This window comes from Oryctolagus cuniculus, chromosome 1 (assembly GCF_964237555.1).
Source record: "Oryctolagus cuniculus chromosome 1, mOryCun1.1, whole genome shotgun sequence".
NCBI classification, from domain to species: Eukaryota; Metazoa; Chordata; class Mammalia; order Lagomorpha; family Leporidae; genus Oryctolagus; species Oryctolagus cuniculus.
In genome coordinates, this window is record NC_091432.1 from 31,056,463 (window position 1) to 31,072,588 (window position 16,126).

The 16,126-nt window shown below is 39.8% G+C and overlaps 1 protein-coding gene and 1 non-coding gene across 3 annotated transcripts in view; both read right to left on the bottom strand.

Annotated features, from left to right (window-relative positions):
• The window catches only part of PDHX (pyruvate dehydrogenase complex component X), a 98,021-nt gene that overhangs the window by 58,682 nt on the left and 23,213 nt on the right, over window positions 1–16,126 (bottom strand). For both annotated transcript variants that reach the window (XM_051825977.2, XM_008269678.4), the window contains exon 3: window positions 6,394–6,494. In XM_051825977.2, coding sequence (XP_051681937.2) covers window positions 6,394–6,494 — 101 coding nt within the window. The remainder of the gene's footprint in view (window positions 1–6,393; window positions 6,495–16,126) is intronic.
• On the bottom strand, window positions 11,919–11,977 carry MIR1343 (microRNA mir-1343). The gene has a single exon (NR_162718.1). It is a non-coding gene; the product is annotated as a microRNA mir-1343 (primary transcript).

The window sequence follows — 16,126 nt, forward strand, 5'->3', positions numbered from 1 at the left end:
CAGGCAGAGTTAGAGAGAGAGAGAGAGAGAGAGAGAGACAGACAAGACAGACAGACAGAGAGAAAGGTCTTCCTTTTTCCGTTGGTTCACCCCTCAAGTGGCCGCTATGGACAGTGCGCTGCACTGATCCGAAGCCAGGAGCCAGGTGCTTCCTCCTGGTCGCCCATGTGGGTGTAGGGCCCAAGGAACTGGGCCATCCACCACTGCACTCCCGGGCCACAGCAGAGAGCTAGACTGGAAGGGGAGCAACCGGGAAAGAATCCAGTGCCCCAACTGGGACTAGAACCCGGGGTGCCGGCGCCGCAGGCGGAGGATTAGCCTAGTGAGCCACGGTGCCGACCTCAGCTCATCTCTTTTATTATAAACATTAAAAATACTTCCGCACGTATTCTGCCAACATGACACTGACCTTTTAAAAAAAAGATTTATTTTATTTTATTTTATTTGAAAGGCAGTGTTACGGGGTAGGGGCGGAAAGGGAGAGAGAGAAGAGATCTTCCATCTGCTGCTTTGTTCCCCTAAAGGTCGAACAGCAAGGGCTGGGCCAGGCCAAAGCCAGGAGCCTGGAGCTTCTTCTGGGTTTCCCAGATGGGTATCATGGGCCAAGCACTTGGGCCATCTTCTGCTGCTTTCCCAGGCACATTAGCAGAGAGCTGGACTGGAAGTGCAGCAGCCGGCATAAGAACCAGTGCCCATATGGAATGCCAGCATCACAAGTGGCAGATTTACCTGCAACACTACAACACCACAACACCAGCCCTGACACTGACACTTTCCGAAAAGTAGGTGACAATAAATATTTACTATTTTAATTTTTACCATATCCAAATATCAAATGAAAGTTATTTTTAATTACTCCCATTTTTTCCATTTAAAAGTGACACTATGAAGTATGAAATCCAAATACAATGGATAATTTCTAGTAATAAATTGCTATACAACTTTTATAACAGAAGTTAAAGAAAATAGTGTTGATTACAATTACATTTAAAATCATCAAAATCTATATGAACTTCAAATAATTTAACATTTTCTATAGAACTGAGAGTATTATCTAGTCAGAATTTGCTCTGGGCTTTAAGATAACATTTTCTCAATTAAAGATATCAAGATCTCCAAAGAAGAATCAATTGAAAGTTATACAACTTCAAATTTCAACAATAAGCATTCAAGCCATAAAATGCGACTCTGAAGATGAATGTGGTGATTTAATGAAAAATAAGGGTAGGGGCAAGGAAATCTAACAAATAAAACTAATGAGAAAAAATACATACTTTAGAAAAATACCAGTAACACAGAGATACAGCTAAAACACTTAAAAATATGATTAGTACCAAGAAGGGATATTCTTGTTGTTTTTGATTCAGATGATCAATAAAAGGAGTTTTTTTTTTTTTTTTGAAACCGCTTTAATACCCATGGATGTTATCTTATGGAAATATTTGTTTTTTGAAAACTGCTTTAAATAAAGATCTATCAATATAGGGGCCGGCGCTGTGGCGCAGTGGGTTAATGCCCTTGGCCTGAAGCGCCAGCATCCCATAAGGGTGCCGGTTCTAGTCCTGGCTGCGCCACTTCCAATGCAGCTCTCTGTTGTTGCCTGGGAAAGCAGTAGAAGATGGCTCAAGTCCTTGGGCCCCTACACCCGCGTGGGTGATCCGGAGGAGGCTCCTGGCTCCTGGCTTCAGATGGGTGCCTCTCTGGCTGTTGCAGCCAATTGGGGAGTGAACCATCAGATGGAATACCTCTATCTCTATCTCTATCTGCCTCTCCTCTATTTGCGTAACTCTTTCAAATAAATAAAATCTTTAAAAAATATATCAATATAAGAAAAAAAACCAATCAATACATTACATTTCAAAAAATTGTATGTTTGGCCGGCACCATGGCTCACTAAGCTAATCCTCCGTCTGCGGCGCCGGCACCCTGGGTTCTAGTTCTGGTTGGGGTGCCAGATTCTGTCCCAGTTGCTCCTCTTCCAGTCCAGCTCTCTGCTGTGGCCCGGGAGTGCAGTGGAGGATGGCCCAAGTGCTTGGACCCTGCACCCACATGGGAGACCAGGAGGAAGCACCTGGCTCCTGGCTTTTTTTTTTTTTTTTTTTTTTTTGACAGGCAGAGTAGACAGTAAGAGAGACAGAGAGAAAGGTCTTCCCTTTGCCATTGGTTCACCCTCCAATGGCCACCGCGGCCGGCGCACCACGCTGATCCGATGGCAGGAGCCGGGTGCTTCTCCTGGTCTCCCATGGGGTGCAGGGCCCAAGCACTTGGGCCATCCTCCACTGTACTCCCGGGCCACAGCAGAGAGCTGGCCTGGAAGAGGGGCAACCGGGACAGAATCTGGTGCCCCGACCGGGACTAGAACCTGGTGTGCCGGCGCCGCAAGGCGGAGGATTAGCCTAGTGAGCTTCGGCGCCGGCCCTGGCTCCTGGCTTTGAATTGGCACTGCACGACGGCCGCAATGCACCAGCTGTGGCAGCCACGTGGGGGGTGAACCAACGGAAAAGGAAGATCTTTCTTTCTCTCTCTCTCTCACTGTCTAACTCTGTCAGTGCAAAAAAAATTGTATGTTTAAATAATATTAACATTCTACACCTTTTTCAACCCCAATGGTATCCTACTTTGTTTGACAAATTAGATAGCAACTCTAGAAAGGATGGAAGCCAGATCAGAGAAGCTCTATTACAACTCTGCATTTCATCTTAAGATTCTACTTCTTAATTTATCAACTTAAACACCTGCTGTTCAATTTAAGTACTAAATTTAAGTCCAAGTTAATGAATTGATCTCTATTTGTGTAATAATTGAAGGTTTTCTGCATGGTAATTTGCAAGGGATTAAAAGGGAGTTTGAAAACTCCCACTAACTGAAATACATTAGAAATAAATCATAAAATTATTTAGATTGACAGCAATTATTCCTTATTAATAGTGTTAGCAGCATCAAAGCTTTTTATGGTTCTAATAAAATGTAATAAGTATTTTATTTTTAGAATCAAATACAAGATGTAAAAAATATGAAACAGCAAACAAAGAAAATAATGAGATTATGTGGAAAAAATACAAAAATCTTTCAAAGGCTATGGAATTAAATTCCAAAGAGTAAAATAGTCTGTAATTTCGAATACTTTAAAAGATGTGGGCTAAAGCTAAACACTCGAGTTTTTTTTATAGAAAACATTTATTTAATAAATATGAATTTTGAAAGAACACTAGAGTTTTGTGGTGATAGTTTTAGCGTTTACTTTTGGTGTTTAGGTTTATACCATCCCTTGCCTTTTAGTAAGCTCAATTATACATCTCTGTAATTTTTTTAAAGATTTATTTTACTTATTTGTAAGGCAGGGTTAGAGAGAGGGAGAGAAAGAGAGACCAATCTTCCATTCATTGGTTCACTCCCAAAATGACTACAACAGCCATGCCTGGGGCAGGCTGAAGCCAGGAGCCAGAAGCTTCATCCGGGTCTCCCACATGGATGCAGGGGCTACAGGACTTGGGCCATCTTCTTCTGCCTTCCCAGGTGCATTAGCTGGGAGCTGGGTTGGAAGCAGAGAAGTTGGGACTTTATCTGGCGCCCATTTATGAGACACCGACATTGCAGGCAGCAGCGGCAGTGGCTTAATCCATTATGTCACAACGCTGGCCCCCATGATTTTTAAAGTAAAAATACCTTCCAAGCACTCCAATAAAAGTCATTGTATTATGTCTGCTAATACAAGAATTATTTCACAATGAAAGATAAAGGGAAAGGAATAACTCTTGTTAGCTGGGTGGAGGGAGGGTTGAAATGAGGTAGAAAGCCAAATTAAAAAGGCACTTGGGACAGACATTTGGCCTGGTGGTTAAGACGTGGATTGGAACATCCACAGCCCACATCAGAGTACCTGTGTTTCAGTCCTGGCTCCACTCCAAATTCCAGTTTCTTGCTAATGCAAACCCTGTGAGACAGCAGATGATGGCTCACGTACGAGTCCCTGCCATGAACATGGGCGACCTGAATTGAGTTCCTGGCTCACCCCTAGCTGTTGCAGGAACTTGGGGAGGGAACCAATGGATGGGAGATATCTCTTTCACTGTCTTTCAAATAAATAAAATTTTTCTAAATAAGAAAAAAGCTCCTAAAAACAGGCATTAATAATACAATTTTAATATTTCTACTTTCTCCTTGAAAAATTGCAGATGTGGCATTAATATGTTAATATATAATTAATATATTAATATATTATTCCTATTTTCCAAAAAGCATGTGAAATACTAATATAGTCATAAACTCATAAAATATACATAGGCTGGTGCCATGGCTCACTTGGCTAATCCTCCGCCTGTGGCGCCGGCACCCTGTTCTAGTTCTGGTTGGGGCGCCAGAGTCTGTCTCGGTTGCTTCTCTTCCAGTCCAGCTCTCTGCTGTGGCCCAGGAAGGCAGTGGAGGATGGCCCAAGTGCTTGGGCCCTGCACCCGCATGGGAGACCAGGAGGAAGCACCTGGCTCCTGGCTTCAGATCAGCACAGCACGCTGGCCGTAGCAGCCATTTGGGGGGTGAACCAACCAAAAAGGAAGACCTTTCTCTCTCTCTCTCTCTCACTGTCTAACTTTGCCTATATATATATATATATATATATGAAACTCTGCCTATATATATACATATAATTTTGACCAGGAAATAGCTGTGCCACCATAGCTGTTATCTACTATGTCCACCCTTTTTCTGAGCATTGGGAACCAGCTGAATGGGCACTGCAAACCCACTGACATGGCTAGCCATTTAAAATGCATTACGAAGCAACCAAGTGGAAAATGCCATCAATTCTGGAAGATTTTCACAGCTAAACAATCCAGAACAAGGACCAGGAACACAGTCAGCCAATAACAAATGTTGCTCAGTTTTCTATATGTTGTAATTGAAGCAATTTAATTTTGTTTAGAAATGTTGCATAAATTAGTCAGATAGAATATTCTTGGCATGAATATCTACATTTTCCAAGTTATAAAGGTACAGAAATATGATTCCCATTTTCTCCAAGAAAGTATATTTATGACAGTGTGTTTGAACCTGGATACTGATATCACAGATAACAAGTAAAGGAAGTCAGAATGTCAAAAATAAAACATAAGTGGCATTAGAAAGGTAAGAGAAAGATTTTCTATGGGCCAGCATCATGATGTAGTGGGTTAAGCCGCTGCCTGCCATGCCAGTTTGTGACCCGGCTGCTTTACTTTAGATCCTGCTGCCTGCTAAAGAGCCTGGGAAAACAGTGGAAAATGCCCCAAGTGCTTGGGCCCCTGCATCCATATGGGAGATCCGGAAGAAGTTTCTGGCTACTGGCTTTGGCCTGGCCAAACCTCAGCCATTATGGCCATTTGGGGAATGAACTAGTAGATGGAAGATCGAAATTTCCATCTCTCTCTCTCTCTCCCTCCCTCCCTCCTTCCCTCCTTCTCTTTCTGTAACTCTGCCTTTCAAAAAAATAAAGAAATCTCAAAAAAAAATTTCTAGTAAGAAATACAAAATAAAAAAGTGTTATCAGATCTACATCTAAACAGAGTATAACATTCCAAGTGGTCTTTGGATAAAATATAAAAAGGAAGGCATTCTATATACAGGCACAGGAGAGCTGAGATTGTGACTCAGAATTAAATGCACTCCAGCAAGGGACTATTAACACATGTAGAGCTCACCTGTCCAAATTAAACTATACAAGCACACATGAATACTTAACATCCAGAACAACAAACTAACATCAATTATCAGACTACAGACTGACATGGGGGCTAATGGTGACAAAGTAGCTCAGTAACAAGCTAGTAATGGGAATATCAACCTTTACTGGGCCTTGCTGGGTAACAGGTCTTGGGATACACATACATATATTCTCTCACTTACTGTTTCCTACTACCTCATGGCATAGGTATTGTTATCATCATCTTCAATTAATTATGCAAAATGGTCACAGAGGTTAAAGAATTTGCTACTCATAGCACAGCAAAAGTGGTCACATTTTAGCTGCATGAGTCAGACAGCACTGTGAGTCCAGATGCACAGTCTTAGCTGCTACTCTACAGTATCTAACAAATGTTCTACAAGCTAAGAAACAGACATGCTGATTGACTCCTTCAGAAATATACCACATGACTCTACATAGTCCTGCTGTTATCATAAGCAGTTTTAACCTTTTTATTTTATTTTATTTACTTTCCACATAAGCTCTAATATTCCATTACTAATGAGAAACACATTATAGAAAATTTAGAAAATATAGAATAAGAAGCCATTTATTGGACTTCAACAAATTTTTAGTTGAATTTAAAATGTATTATGTAGTAGATAAACAGTAACTTTATTTCATGGATCATTAAGAAACTCATCATCCTGTCAAAGGTAATTAAAACAAAAACTTACCACTATTTTGGCTAAGATGCCATCATCACTTGCATCTAAGGTAACCACAGCTTTGTCAGTTTCAATTTCACATAATGCATCTCCGGCACTCACAGCTTCACCTACAAAACAAGACTGCATTGGTTTCTGGCTTTCTTTAAAATATCAATATTAAAACATGTGAATGTGTAAAACATGACTAAATATCAAAATATTCTATAGTTGCACAAGTAATTCTCATTACATGTGTGTGTTTATATTTGTGCATATACACAGGCTTTGTTGTATTTTCCCAAAGCTCTACAATAGACATAAATCATATTTGTTACAATTAAAAAGCTATTACAAAGATTATTGAGCAAATATTAAAGTGAAATCAAACTTTACAGACAATAGCAACAAATGCACATCCTCCTGAAACAAATCAGTTGCAGATCCCACATTGCCCGCCTTCATTAATACTCTTTGATTATTCTCCCATGAAAAGTAGTATAACAATTCATAGCACTTCTGGGCTAACACCTTAGGGCAAGTTCAGAAATCCTCACACAGCATTAATGAATAAAGCATGTGAAGCATAAAAAGAAAAAAAAATCAAAGACACAGTAAAATCAAATAAGGACTAGTTCTATGCAACAGAAAAAACATGGAAATTCAAAAATAATGAGCAAAACCTGAAGCTACAGACCTACTGCTTTCTGGATCTAGAAACACATTTGTAAAGAGGGTGAGAAAACATACAGTGGTTTCCCTTAGGCAGCGAGGAAAAACAACTGAAAGCAACCTGCTGGAGGCAAGGTTGACACAAATCAAATTCACTACTAGAAGGTAGGGCAAAGTCAGAATTCTTCCACTCACACTATAGCCTGCTAAAATGGGTACCCAAAAGCTGCTGACTAGGGCTGGCACTGTGGCGTCACGGGTAAAGCTGCCTGCCACCTGCAATGCCGGCATCCCATGTGGGCGTCAGTGCAAGTCCCAGCTGCTCCACTTCCGTCAGGCTATCTGCTATGGCCTGGGAAAGCAGTAGAAGATGACCCAAGTCCTTGGGCCCCTAAACCCATCAGGGAGACCCAGAGGAAGCTTCTGGCTCCTGGCTTTCGAATTGTGCAGCTCTGGTTGTTGTGGCCACATGGGGAGTGAACCAGCAGATGGAAGACTCTTTCTCTCTCTGTAACTCTTTCAAATAAATAAATAAATCTTAAAAAAAAAAAAAAAAAAAAAAAAAAAGAACCTGCTGACTGAGACTGGGGTTTTAATCAGAAACTGTAGGTATGGGAAAGTGGAGACAAAAATACTTTTTCAATACCAGGAACAGAGCCAAGCCACCCTTTGGCTCTAAGAATGTACCTGTATTAATAGCAAAATCTTGGGTAGGTTGGGACGGGTAGGAGGGAAGACAGTGAAACAAAAAACAAAACCTTCCATTCAAAAGTAAATTGCAAAACAAAATCCTGAAATCGAATGCTAAGAAATCAAACCACAAAATCCATAATTGGGACAGAAATTGATTTTAAAAGCAATTCATTTGGTGTAATCTGCTAAGGATTGTAAAATGCCTTGAGGATGTTCAAAAATATAAATTAAGGTAAAAGAGTCATTATAAGAACAAGAAAATTTTAAAAATGGAAAGAAACGAAATAAAATAGTATTAGGTAGAAAGAAAAACACTAATTGGAAAACTTGAAAATGATAAATTAAGTCTCTGAAATAAAATGCAACAACCAATGGGATATACCCTAGATTGGACACAGCGAAAGAGGGAATTAGTAAGTGAAAGGTAGCACCAAGAACTACCCAAAGCTTACCACAGACAGACAAAAAGATAAAAAATGGGAAAAAGCAGTAGTAAGTGACACAGATTGAGACTACAGTGTTTGTTTCATGGATTTCCAGGAGAAGAGACTGGAGGGATTAGTGGAGAAACAATACCTGAAGAGATAATTGCTGAGCACTTCCCAGAATTGGACATAAATACTTTTCTAGTGAAAGAGTTCTGAATGAGTCCACAACAGGAGAACTAACTAGGAGAAGGCAGAAGGGAGCCTGTGGCTTGCTAAATCTTCATCTAAGTGGTGGCAGCACACCCATATACGTATGTACATAAAAACTGAGCTTACACTTTGTGCAAGTCATACTTTGACAAAAAATTAAGCAGGGAAAAAAAAGAGTATTAGATTGCAGAAACATGAATCCACGTTAGAGACAGTATAGAGGAACTGTATACTATCAACCATAAAAACACAATTTTAAAAGCTATCATAGGAAAAAAACAGATTACCTCAATGGAATGAGACTGAGAGCACACTTCTCAGCAGCTGCAATAGAGGTCAGAAGATAATGAAGCAACATCTTCAAACAGCTGAGGAAAAATAACTGCTACAATTTTAAATGCAGCCAAACCATCACTTAGGAATCAAAGTATTTTTTAGACACATAAAGGTTATGAAATTTACCTACTGACAGACACATAAAAGAGCTCTTATAGGAGACAAGTTCATCAAGAAAACTGGACACAGAGCGGGATACAAGAAACCAGTTTTACATAAATTGCTAAACTGCCATCCATTAACCATTTAAAAGGCATTGTTTGAGGGTTTAAAAAAGTATAAATTTCAAAGTCTAAAAAGTAGTAAGCTAGATAAAGGAAATGTTTAGGTGATAAGTAAAGCAAGCTAGCAACTTTGATATAATTTGAAGAAAATTTCTGAATAGACTTTATTTGCAAAATTTGATTTAAAATTTTAAAAACAGAAATATTCATATAACCTACAGCAGTTGAAAAAAAAAAAGCAGAGGAAAAATAAAATGAGCATCTAACTGAAAGCAGACCCAAAAAGAAAAAATGCAGAAAGTAGAAAGAGAAATGCACAAAAGCCCCAGCAGAAATAAGTCCAAATGTATCAATCACAGTAAATATAAATATAAACTCATCCAATTAAAGCAGAGGTATCAGCACGAATACAAAAAGAGAATCTGGGCAGATATAGTTTAAATGATATAGACCTAAAACAAAAGCAGAATAAAAATAAAGGAGTAGAAAAATGGGTAACATTATAGATACACCTCCTTATACACACTCCTAAAATGGCTTATATTAACAAGTGAACACAGTAAGAGAATATGAAGGAAAATCTGAAACACTAAGACAGTTAACAGGCGCTCCAAGTTCACTGTACAGAAATGTCATCGGACACCACCATTACATACTATATGCTGTTAAAATAGTTCAGAGCCACCAATGTAAGTGAGAATAGAATTTCTCTGATATTTATTGCTTATCTAACAGGTACCACGTGTAACCCCACAGATATGTCCCTAATCAATAAACAGTTATTGAAACTGTCTTGGAGGCACTGAAGATACAGAAGTGGAAAACAACAAATGCAACAATCAAAGATTTCTGACCTCAAGAAACTTTTACATCCAGTGACAAATAACCTGGAAATTATAACAGAATGAGGTGAAGGCAGGATGCTGTGGTAGCATTCTTAAGGGTCCCTCTGATTCAGATTTGTGGAGGTGAGGGAAGGCTTTCCAGAATGAAATGGCATCTAATCTGAGCCCGGAAAGATGAGGATGAGACAATCAAATAAAAGGGCAGAGATCCAGGGAGAAGGTAACACTCATAGCCCTGGTGGCAACGAGGACATAAAGCTGGCAGTTGTCCAAGAGAGATGTGAGAGAGATTAGGCTGGTGAGATAAGCAGGAACGTGTTGTACAGAGAAAGCCACATTACATAATCTTACATACTTCTTTGTATGACAGATGTTTCAGTAATTAAAACAGACTGCATTCAAAAGGAAGAAAAGTCCACCTTTTTTTTTAATCCTGTTTTAACCCTGGGAGAAACACTTGCGGTAGAGAATCTACCGGTTAAATACTTCTTAGTTACCTAGAAAATAAATTTTGGCCACAAACAGAATAAAAAAAATTTTTTTTTGTCATTTGTGCTAACCCACATTCAAATTCCAACCAGTTTAAGAACCACCTACAAATTCTATTTCAGCCACATCAACTTCTGCTGAGCAACTCAGCCTGCACGATTACCCCCAAATTCCTACAGTACTCATAATTATTCTGGAAAGAACTATAAAACATTACTCTGATATTGTTAATTATTTCTTCAAGGCTGGGTTTTCCGCTGTTTAGTGGACTGGCTTCTTCACAAAGGGCACACCTGAAACATCTCATAACCCACTCCCACTAGCTGCAGCTCAGGTCAGTGCCCCACACTTCATGATTTTTAGGTCAAAATGCCTTGGGAACAAATTGCAGTAGTTTCACAGCCCCTTATTTCCTCATAGGATATATATCAAACTGACCTGTATATTTCTTTTGGTCCAACATTTAATTTGTAGCATACTTCTAATATTTAAAAAGATAGGCAGCCATTTTCCCTTAATTTTAAAAACTACAGCTTTATCTCTTCACATTATAGACATATACATTAGCTAAAAAAGAATGCAGAGAGTGAAGCAACACAGAGAAACATCTTGTCATGTGGTAATCTTTACCCATGAACTACAATCAAATTTAAAACATAGTATTATTATATATGGAAGCATAATACCTAATTTATCACAAAGCTAAGGTTCCATCAATAAACAGGCAGTGGGTAGCTGGCCTAGCGGTTACAACACTCATGTCCTAGGCTGGAGTGCCAAGGTCAACTGCTGGCCTCTCTCTCTGGCTTCCTGTTAATGCAAGACCCCAAGAGGTAGCAGCGATGGTTCAATTAGCTGGGTCCCTGTCGTCTACCTGGGAGACTCGGACTGAGTCCCTGGTTCCTGCCTTTGGGCACACCCCAGCCCAGGCTGCTGTGAGCAGGAGAGTGGATAGGTGCTCTCTGTTTCTACCTCTCTACCTCTCAAATAAATAAAAATAAAATCAAAGACAATGAAGATGGAAACAAGAAACTTAATACTAAATAATCTACTTGGTTTCAGCTGGGATCAACAATTTAGCATTGTAAATTAGAAGGGCTGCCTGACACAAAGATTACAAGGAATCATTCCCAACTCAGACATGAGTTTGATTCCAAACTCTGACACTTACTAGTGATCGTGAACAACTAATTACTTAGTCTCTCAGGAAGAACTTAAATGTGTATATAAAAGAATATCACGGAACTGGGAGTGTTAGGTTTAACACTTCACGTACATCCTCAGATGGCACTTTACAATCTCTTCAGGCAAAAATAAAAATAAAACATTGGGTATGGAATTAACAACCATGAAGAATCAAAACTCATTCTGCATTCTATCATTTCAAGTGGCTCATTCAACAAACACTCATGTGTAAGGCACTGTTCGAATTCTGGGTATAAAATCAACAGCAAGACATGTTCTGTCTTTGAAGAGTTTATAGTGGAGTAGAATAGATTGAGCAGTTAGGACAGAGGCTCACGGATGGTGTGAGGAGATGGGTGGCTTCTCGGCTGTCATGTTGATGGTTGGCTGGCTGCAGGAGATGGCAGCCCTGGAGTGTTCCGGTGCCATCTCCTCGTGGTCTGTGTCAGAGATGGAGGTGGAGCGGGCCCGGAACGAGAGTGCGGGCCCCAGGAGGGGCCAGAGCAGAGGCCCGCCCGGGGGCCGCTCCCCAGCACCGATGCCAGCATCATCGTCCTGTTCCTTTGTCCGGATGGGCAGCTGCCAGGGCTGAGGACTGGAGCACACAGAGGCTTCCCTTTCTCTTTATAAATTCTCAGTATGAAGTATAGTCTTTATCAAACACAGTCAATGGTGACAGTTTTATTAACTAAACACATCCTGCAGCCTTCTAAAAATAGTTCTGTTCTGCCAAAAATTAAGAACAAAAGTTTTAAAAAGGTGTGTGTGGTGGTAGTGGTGGTGGAGAACTAATTTTTACCTGTAAGTTCAAGTAAATGAGAACTATATGCACATTTCAGAAAAACAACTCTTAGTGCTACAGAGAACTACATGACAGTCTTGATTAGACACACAAAGCATTCAATTTCTTATTCAACAAATACTTATTAGCTGTCCCTACGTGAAGGGCACTGTGGGAGACACCATGGTAAAGATAATGACAAAATCACACAAGACAGATCTGCTTCAGGAAGTGCCTACCTACTGTGGCTGCAGCCAGTGCCAATCCTATCCACTCAGGGCCTAGAGCAGAATGGGAATGCAGAGGAGGGATGTCATGTCTGTCATCCCCTTTCACTTCATCGCCGAACAGGGCAGCACCTGTATGGCCCAACACCTAAGGCAGCCTGGCTGCTGGACCATGGAGGTCCTACCCTAAAGGTGTTAGACATGAGTAGCCGTTTGAGAGGAGTCAGATTAACCTCCTCACCATTCCTCTAGCTCTTGCATTACCTACCTAGTGGTTTCAATGCCAGAGAATCCAACATGGAACATTTCTATAACTACAGAAAGTTCTGAATACTATAATCTTCAGCTGCACTCACCAACTTTAAGGTACTGATAAAATAGAAATATTAACAATACAAGTGAAAAGGATAATGACAGGATACAATGCAGTATACAAGGAATGAGTGAACTGTTGACAGCTGCTACGGCACAGGTGAACATCAATGAGGCTAAATGAGAGAAGCCAGGCACCAAAGACCAAAGATCTGATTCATTTTGTAAGACAATACCCAGAAAAGACAAACTTCTTGAGCAAAAGAAGCAATAGGGGTTGCCTAGGGTGGGATGAGAGAAGGCAGCAGAGATCTTTTCAGGGTGACAGGAATGTCCTAAAATTGGAGTGTGGCAATCTATGATCACACAACTTTACACGTGTACAGTCATTGAACTGTGCACCTACAATAGGAGAAAGTTATGGCACATAAATAAAACTGTTTAAATAAACTGCTGGTAAAATAGTAGTGTAGTGAGCAAATGTTAAGGCCATGTGGAAATGTCCTTTTCAAGTCTTCTACCATAGCACCACACACACAACAATTCCCACCAACAATGCAAACCAATCTTGGCGAAAGCTTTCATTTAGAGTTGCCCTTGTGAATTTTATACAATAACATAGCACCAATTAGGTATAATCTAACACTTACACAAAAACTATTTGAAATATTCGAATGCCCTGCCACATGAAATAAGAAATGCCCACGACAAGTGACAGGAGCTGAGGGTTAACCCCAAGGCAAGCAGCACAGGCCGGGTATGTTCCCAATGAGCCGAGGTGAAGGACCTACCTCAGCCTGCTCCTCACCACAGTGCTTCGTGGCCCAGGAGGAAAGGGCAGCTATTGCAAGAAAAAAATGTTCCTCAGATGCTCAAACATTCTCTCACAAAAGGGGAACAAGAAAATTTCTTTCTTTTTGCTGTTTTAACAGATTTGATCTTCCGAAAGTTCATGAAAAAATAAACTATCCACTTTAATAAAACTGAAAACATCCAAAGCCATCCAATAAAGATGTAGAAAAGCTCAACTCACCTTTCCAGAATTAATGGAATTATGGGTGTTAACCAGCCCTTCCAAAGTGTTTTCTTTACTAATTTTATGATGTACATTTTAAAAATAATCCTCAGACTGAAATTATAAACTCATTGTAAAGTTACATGTTAAAGATGTATTACTTCAACAAAGCTGGAAATAATTTTAAATTCAAAACTTACTGTAACCAGACATTAACATAGATCAAACAAAAGACATAGTTAATAAAGACATAGTTAATAAAAGAAGACATATTAAAAAGTACTGCTTGTTAGAATATAAATTTGTTTTCAATCCAAAATGACTGAAGCAAGGTATCATAAATATGCCAACTACCAGCATCGTTACAGTCACAGCCACGTGTACAGTACAAAGACGCTAATGGAAAGAGCAAACCACACCGAATACAATTAAGTAAAACAGGTGATGTGCTTAAAAACTACGTTTGCAATTTACTAGGAACCAAGGGCCGCTCTCAATTATTTCATGTATTGGCAAACAAAAGCTCTTCCTCCGCTGACAGAACACAGACCCTATGTGTAACCTTCAGGGAAACATGTTCCAGGGGCTTAGAACACATCCTGACTGGTCCCACACGAAAACAGGACATCAGAGGTAAAAGAAGAGAATGATGAGATCGCATGCTTCCGGGCTCTTGATCATACTGTCCACATTCTAATGGGTGTGAATGACTCATCAGACTGCCAGGGAGCTGCAAGTCTGAAAGATAAATGTGGTTCAAGGAACACTCCTATCTGCTTACCTACCAATGTGCAAAGTGTGAAGATATCTATAAAATAATCCCTAAAAGGCTGTTCTGTTCCTGACTCATCATTCAATGACACTAACACCCTGTCAAATTGAATACGGAAACAGCCAAAGCTCTGTAATTCATCAGGGAAAGGAAATCTAAAAATGATCCCAATCAATTACAATATTTATGAAAGTGAAACTTCTTTTAGGTACTGATAATTATTTTAAAGGACAGCAGAAGTCATCCAAAGCCCATCACTCAAAGTGCTTCCTAATAAAGTACTAGCTCTTTCATTTATATGGCTCTTTAAATTCTAGAAAATTCCCTGACATTTTTTCTTTGAATATTACCTCTTCCTCATTCCCTGTTTTCTCCTTCGGGAATTATCCCTATTCGATTAGCAGATAATTCTTATTTTGTTCTTCATGTCTTAACTTCTCTTTCCTGTTTTCCACGGTTTTCTCTCTGCTACACAAGCTAATTTCTTTTTTTTCTAAATTTATTTATTTACTCGAAAGTCAGAATTATAAAGAAGAGAGGAAGAGACAGAGTGAGAGAGATCTTCCATCTACTGGCTCACTCCCCAGATAACTGCAAAGCCTGGTGCTGGGTTGGGCTGAAGGCAAGAGCTAGGAGCTTCTTCTGGGTCTCCCACATGCTTGGGCCATCTTTGGCTGCTCTTCCCAGGCCATTAGCAGGAAGCTGAATGGGAAGTGGAGCAGCCAGGATATGAACCGGCACCTATATGAGATACCAGAATTGCAGGTGGTGAATTTACCAGCTAAGCTACAACACCGGCCCTCAAGCTAATTTCTTCAGCTCTTTGTCCAATTGTGTTCAATTGTGTCTAATAATATCTTAATCCAACCTTGGGTTCTTTGTTTTTTTAAATTTAGATTTGTTTTTCATTAATAGATTTTTTTTGGCTTTCTCAAGTCTGTCTGGACTTTTTGAATAGTGTATATCTTTTCTCAGATTTTCAATTCCTTCTCTCACACGTTTAATCATGTCAAACAATTTTATGTATCTAGTAATTCCAATTAACTCAGGTTCCCAGAAGTCTTGTCCTGCTGTTTAATATGCCTACTGACTTTTGCACTAAAAAGACTGCTTCCATGTGTGTTACTTGGTACTGTGATCTCTCAGTAAGCAGGACTATACATGGGAATCCTGTATGGCTTAGATTAGCAGCTGTGTCCTTCCAGAATAATGGCTTCTGTCAGTAACACAGAGAAATTATTAGGCCAGGACCACTTTACATCCATCTGTGGGGTTCCCACAAAATGCAAATATGTACTATAAGTCTGAACCTCAAAGCCTTATGAAGACAAGATGTATGAGAGCAAATTTCCAAGGGAGAAGGCACTCTTGTTCCACACAGACCTAAAGTCAAACTAAATTCATTCCACATGCTGATGACTCCCAAATTCCTATCTCTAAGCTGGACTTCACTCTTGAACTTCAACTCCTATAACCAACTGCCTACTGAGTATCTTCCTTTGAATGTCTAATAAGTATCTTAAATTTTACCACATTCAAACCTGAACCTAACTTCTGACTTCTTTTCCTCTTTC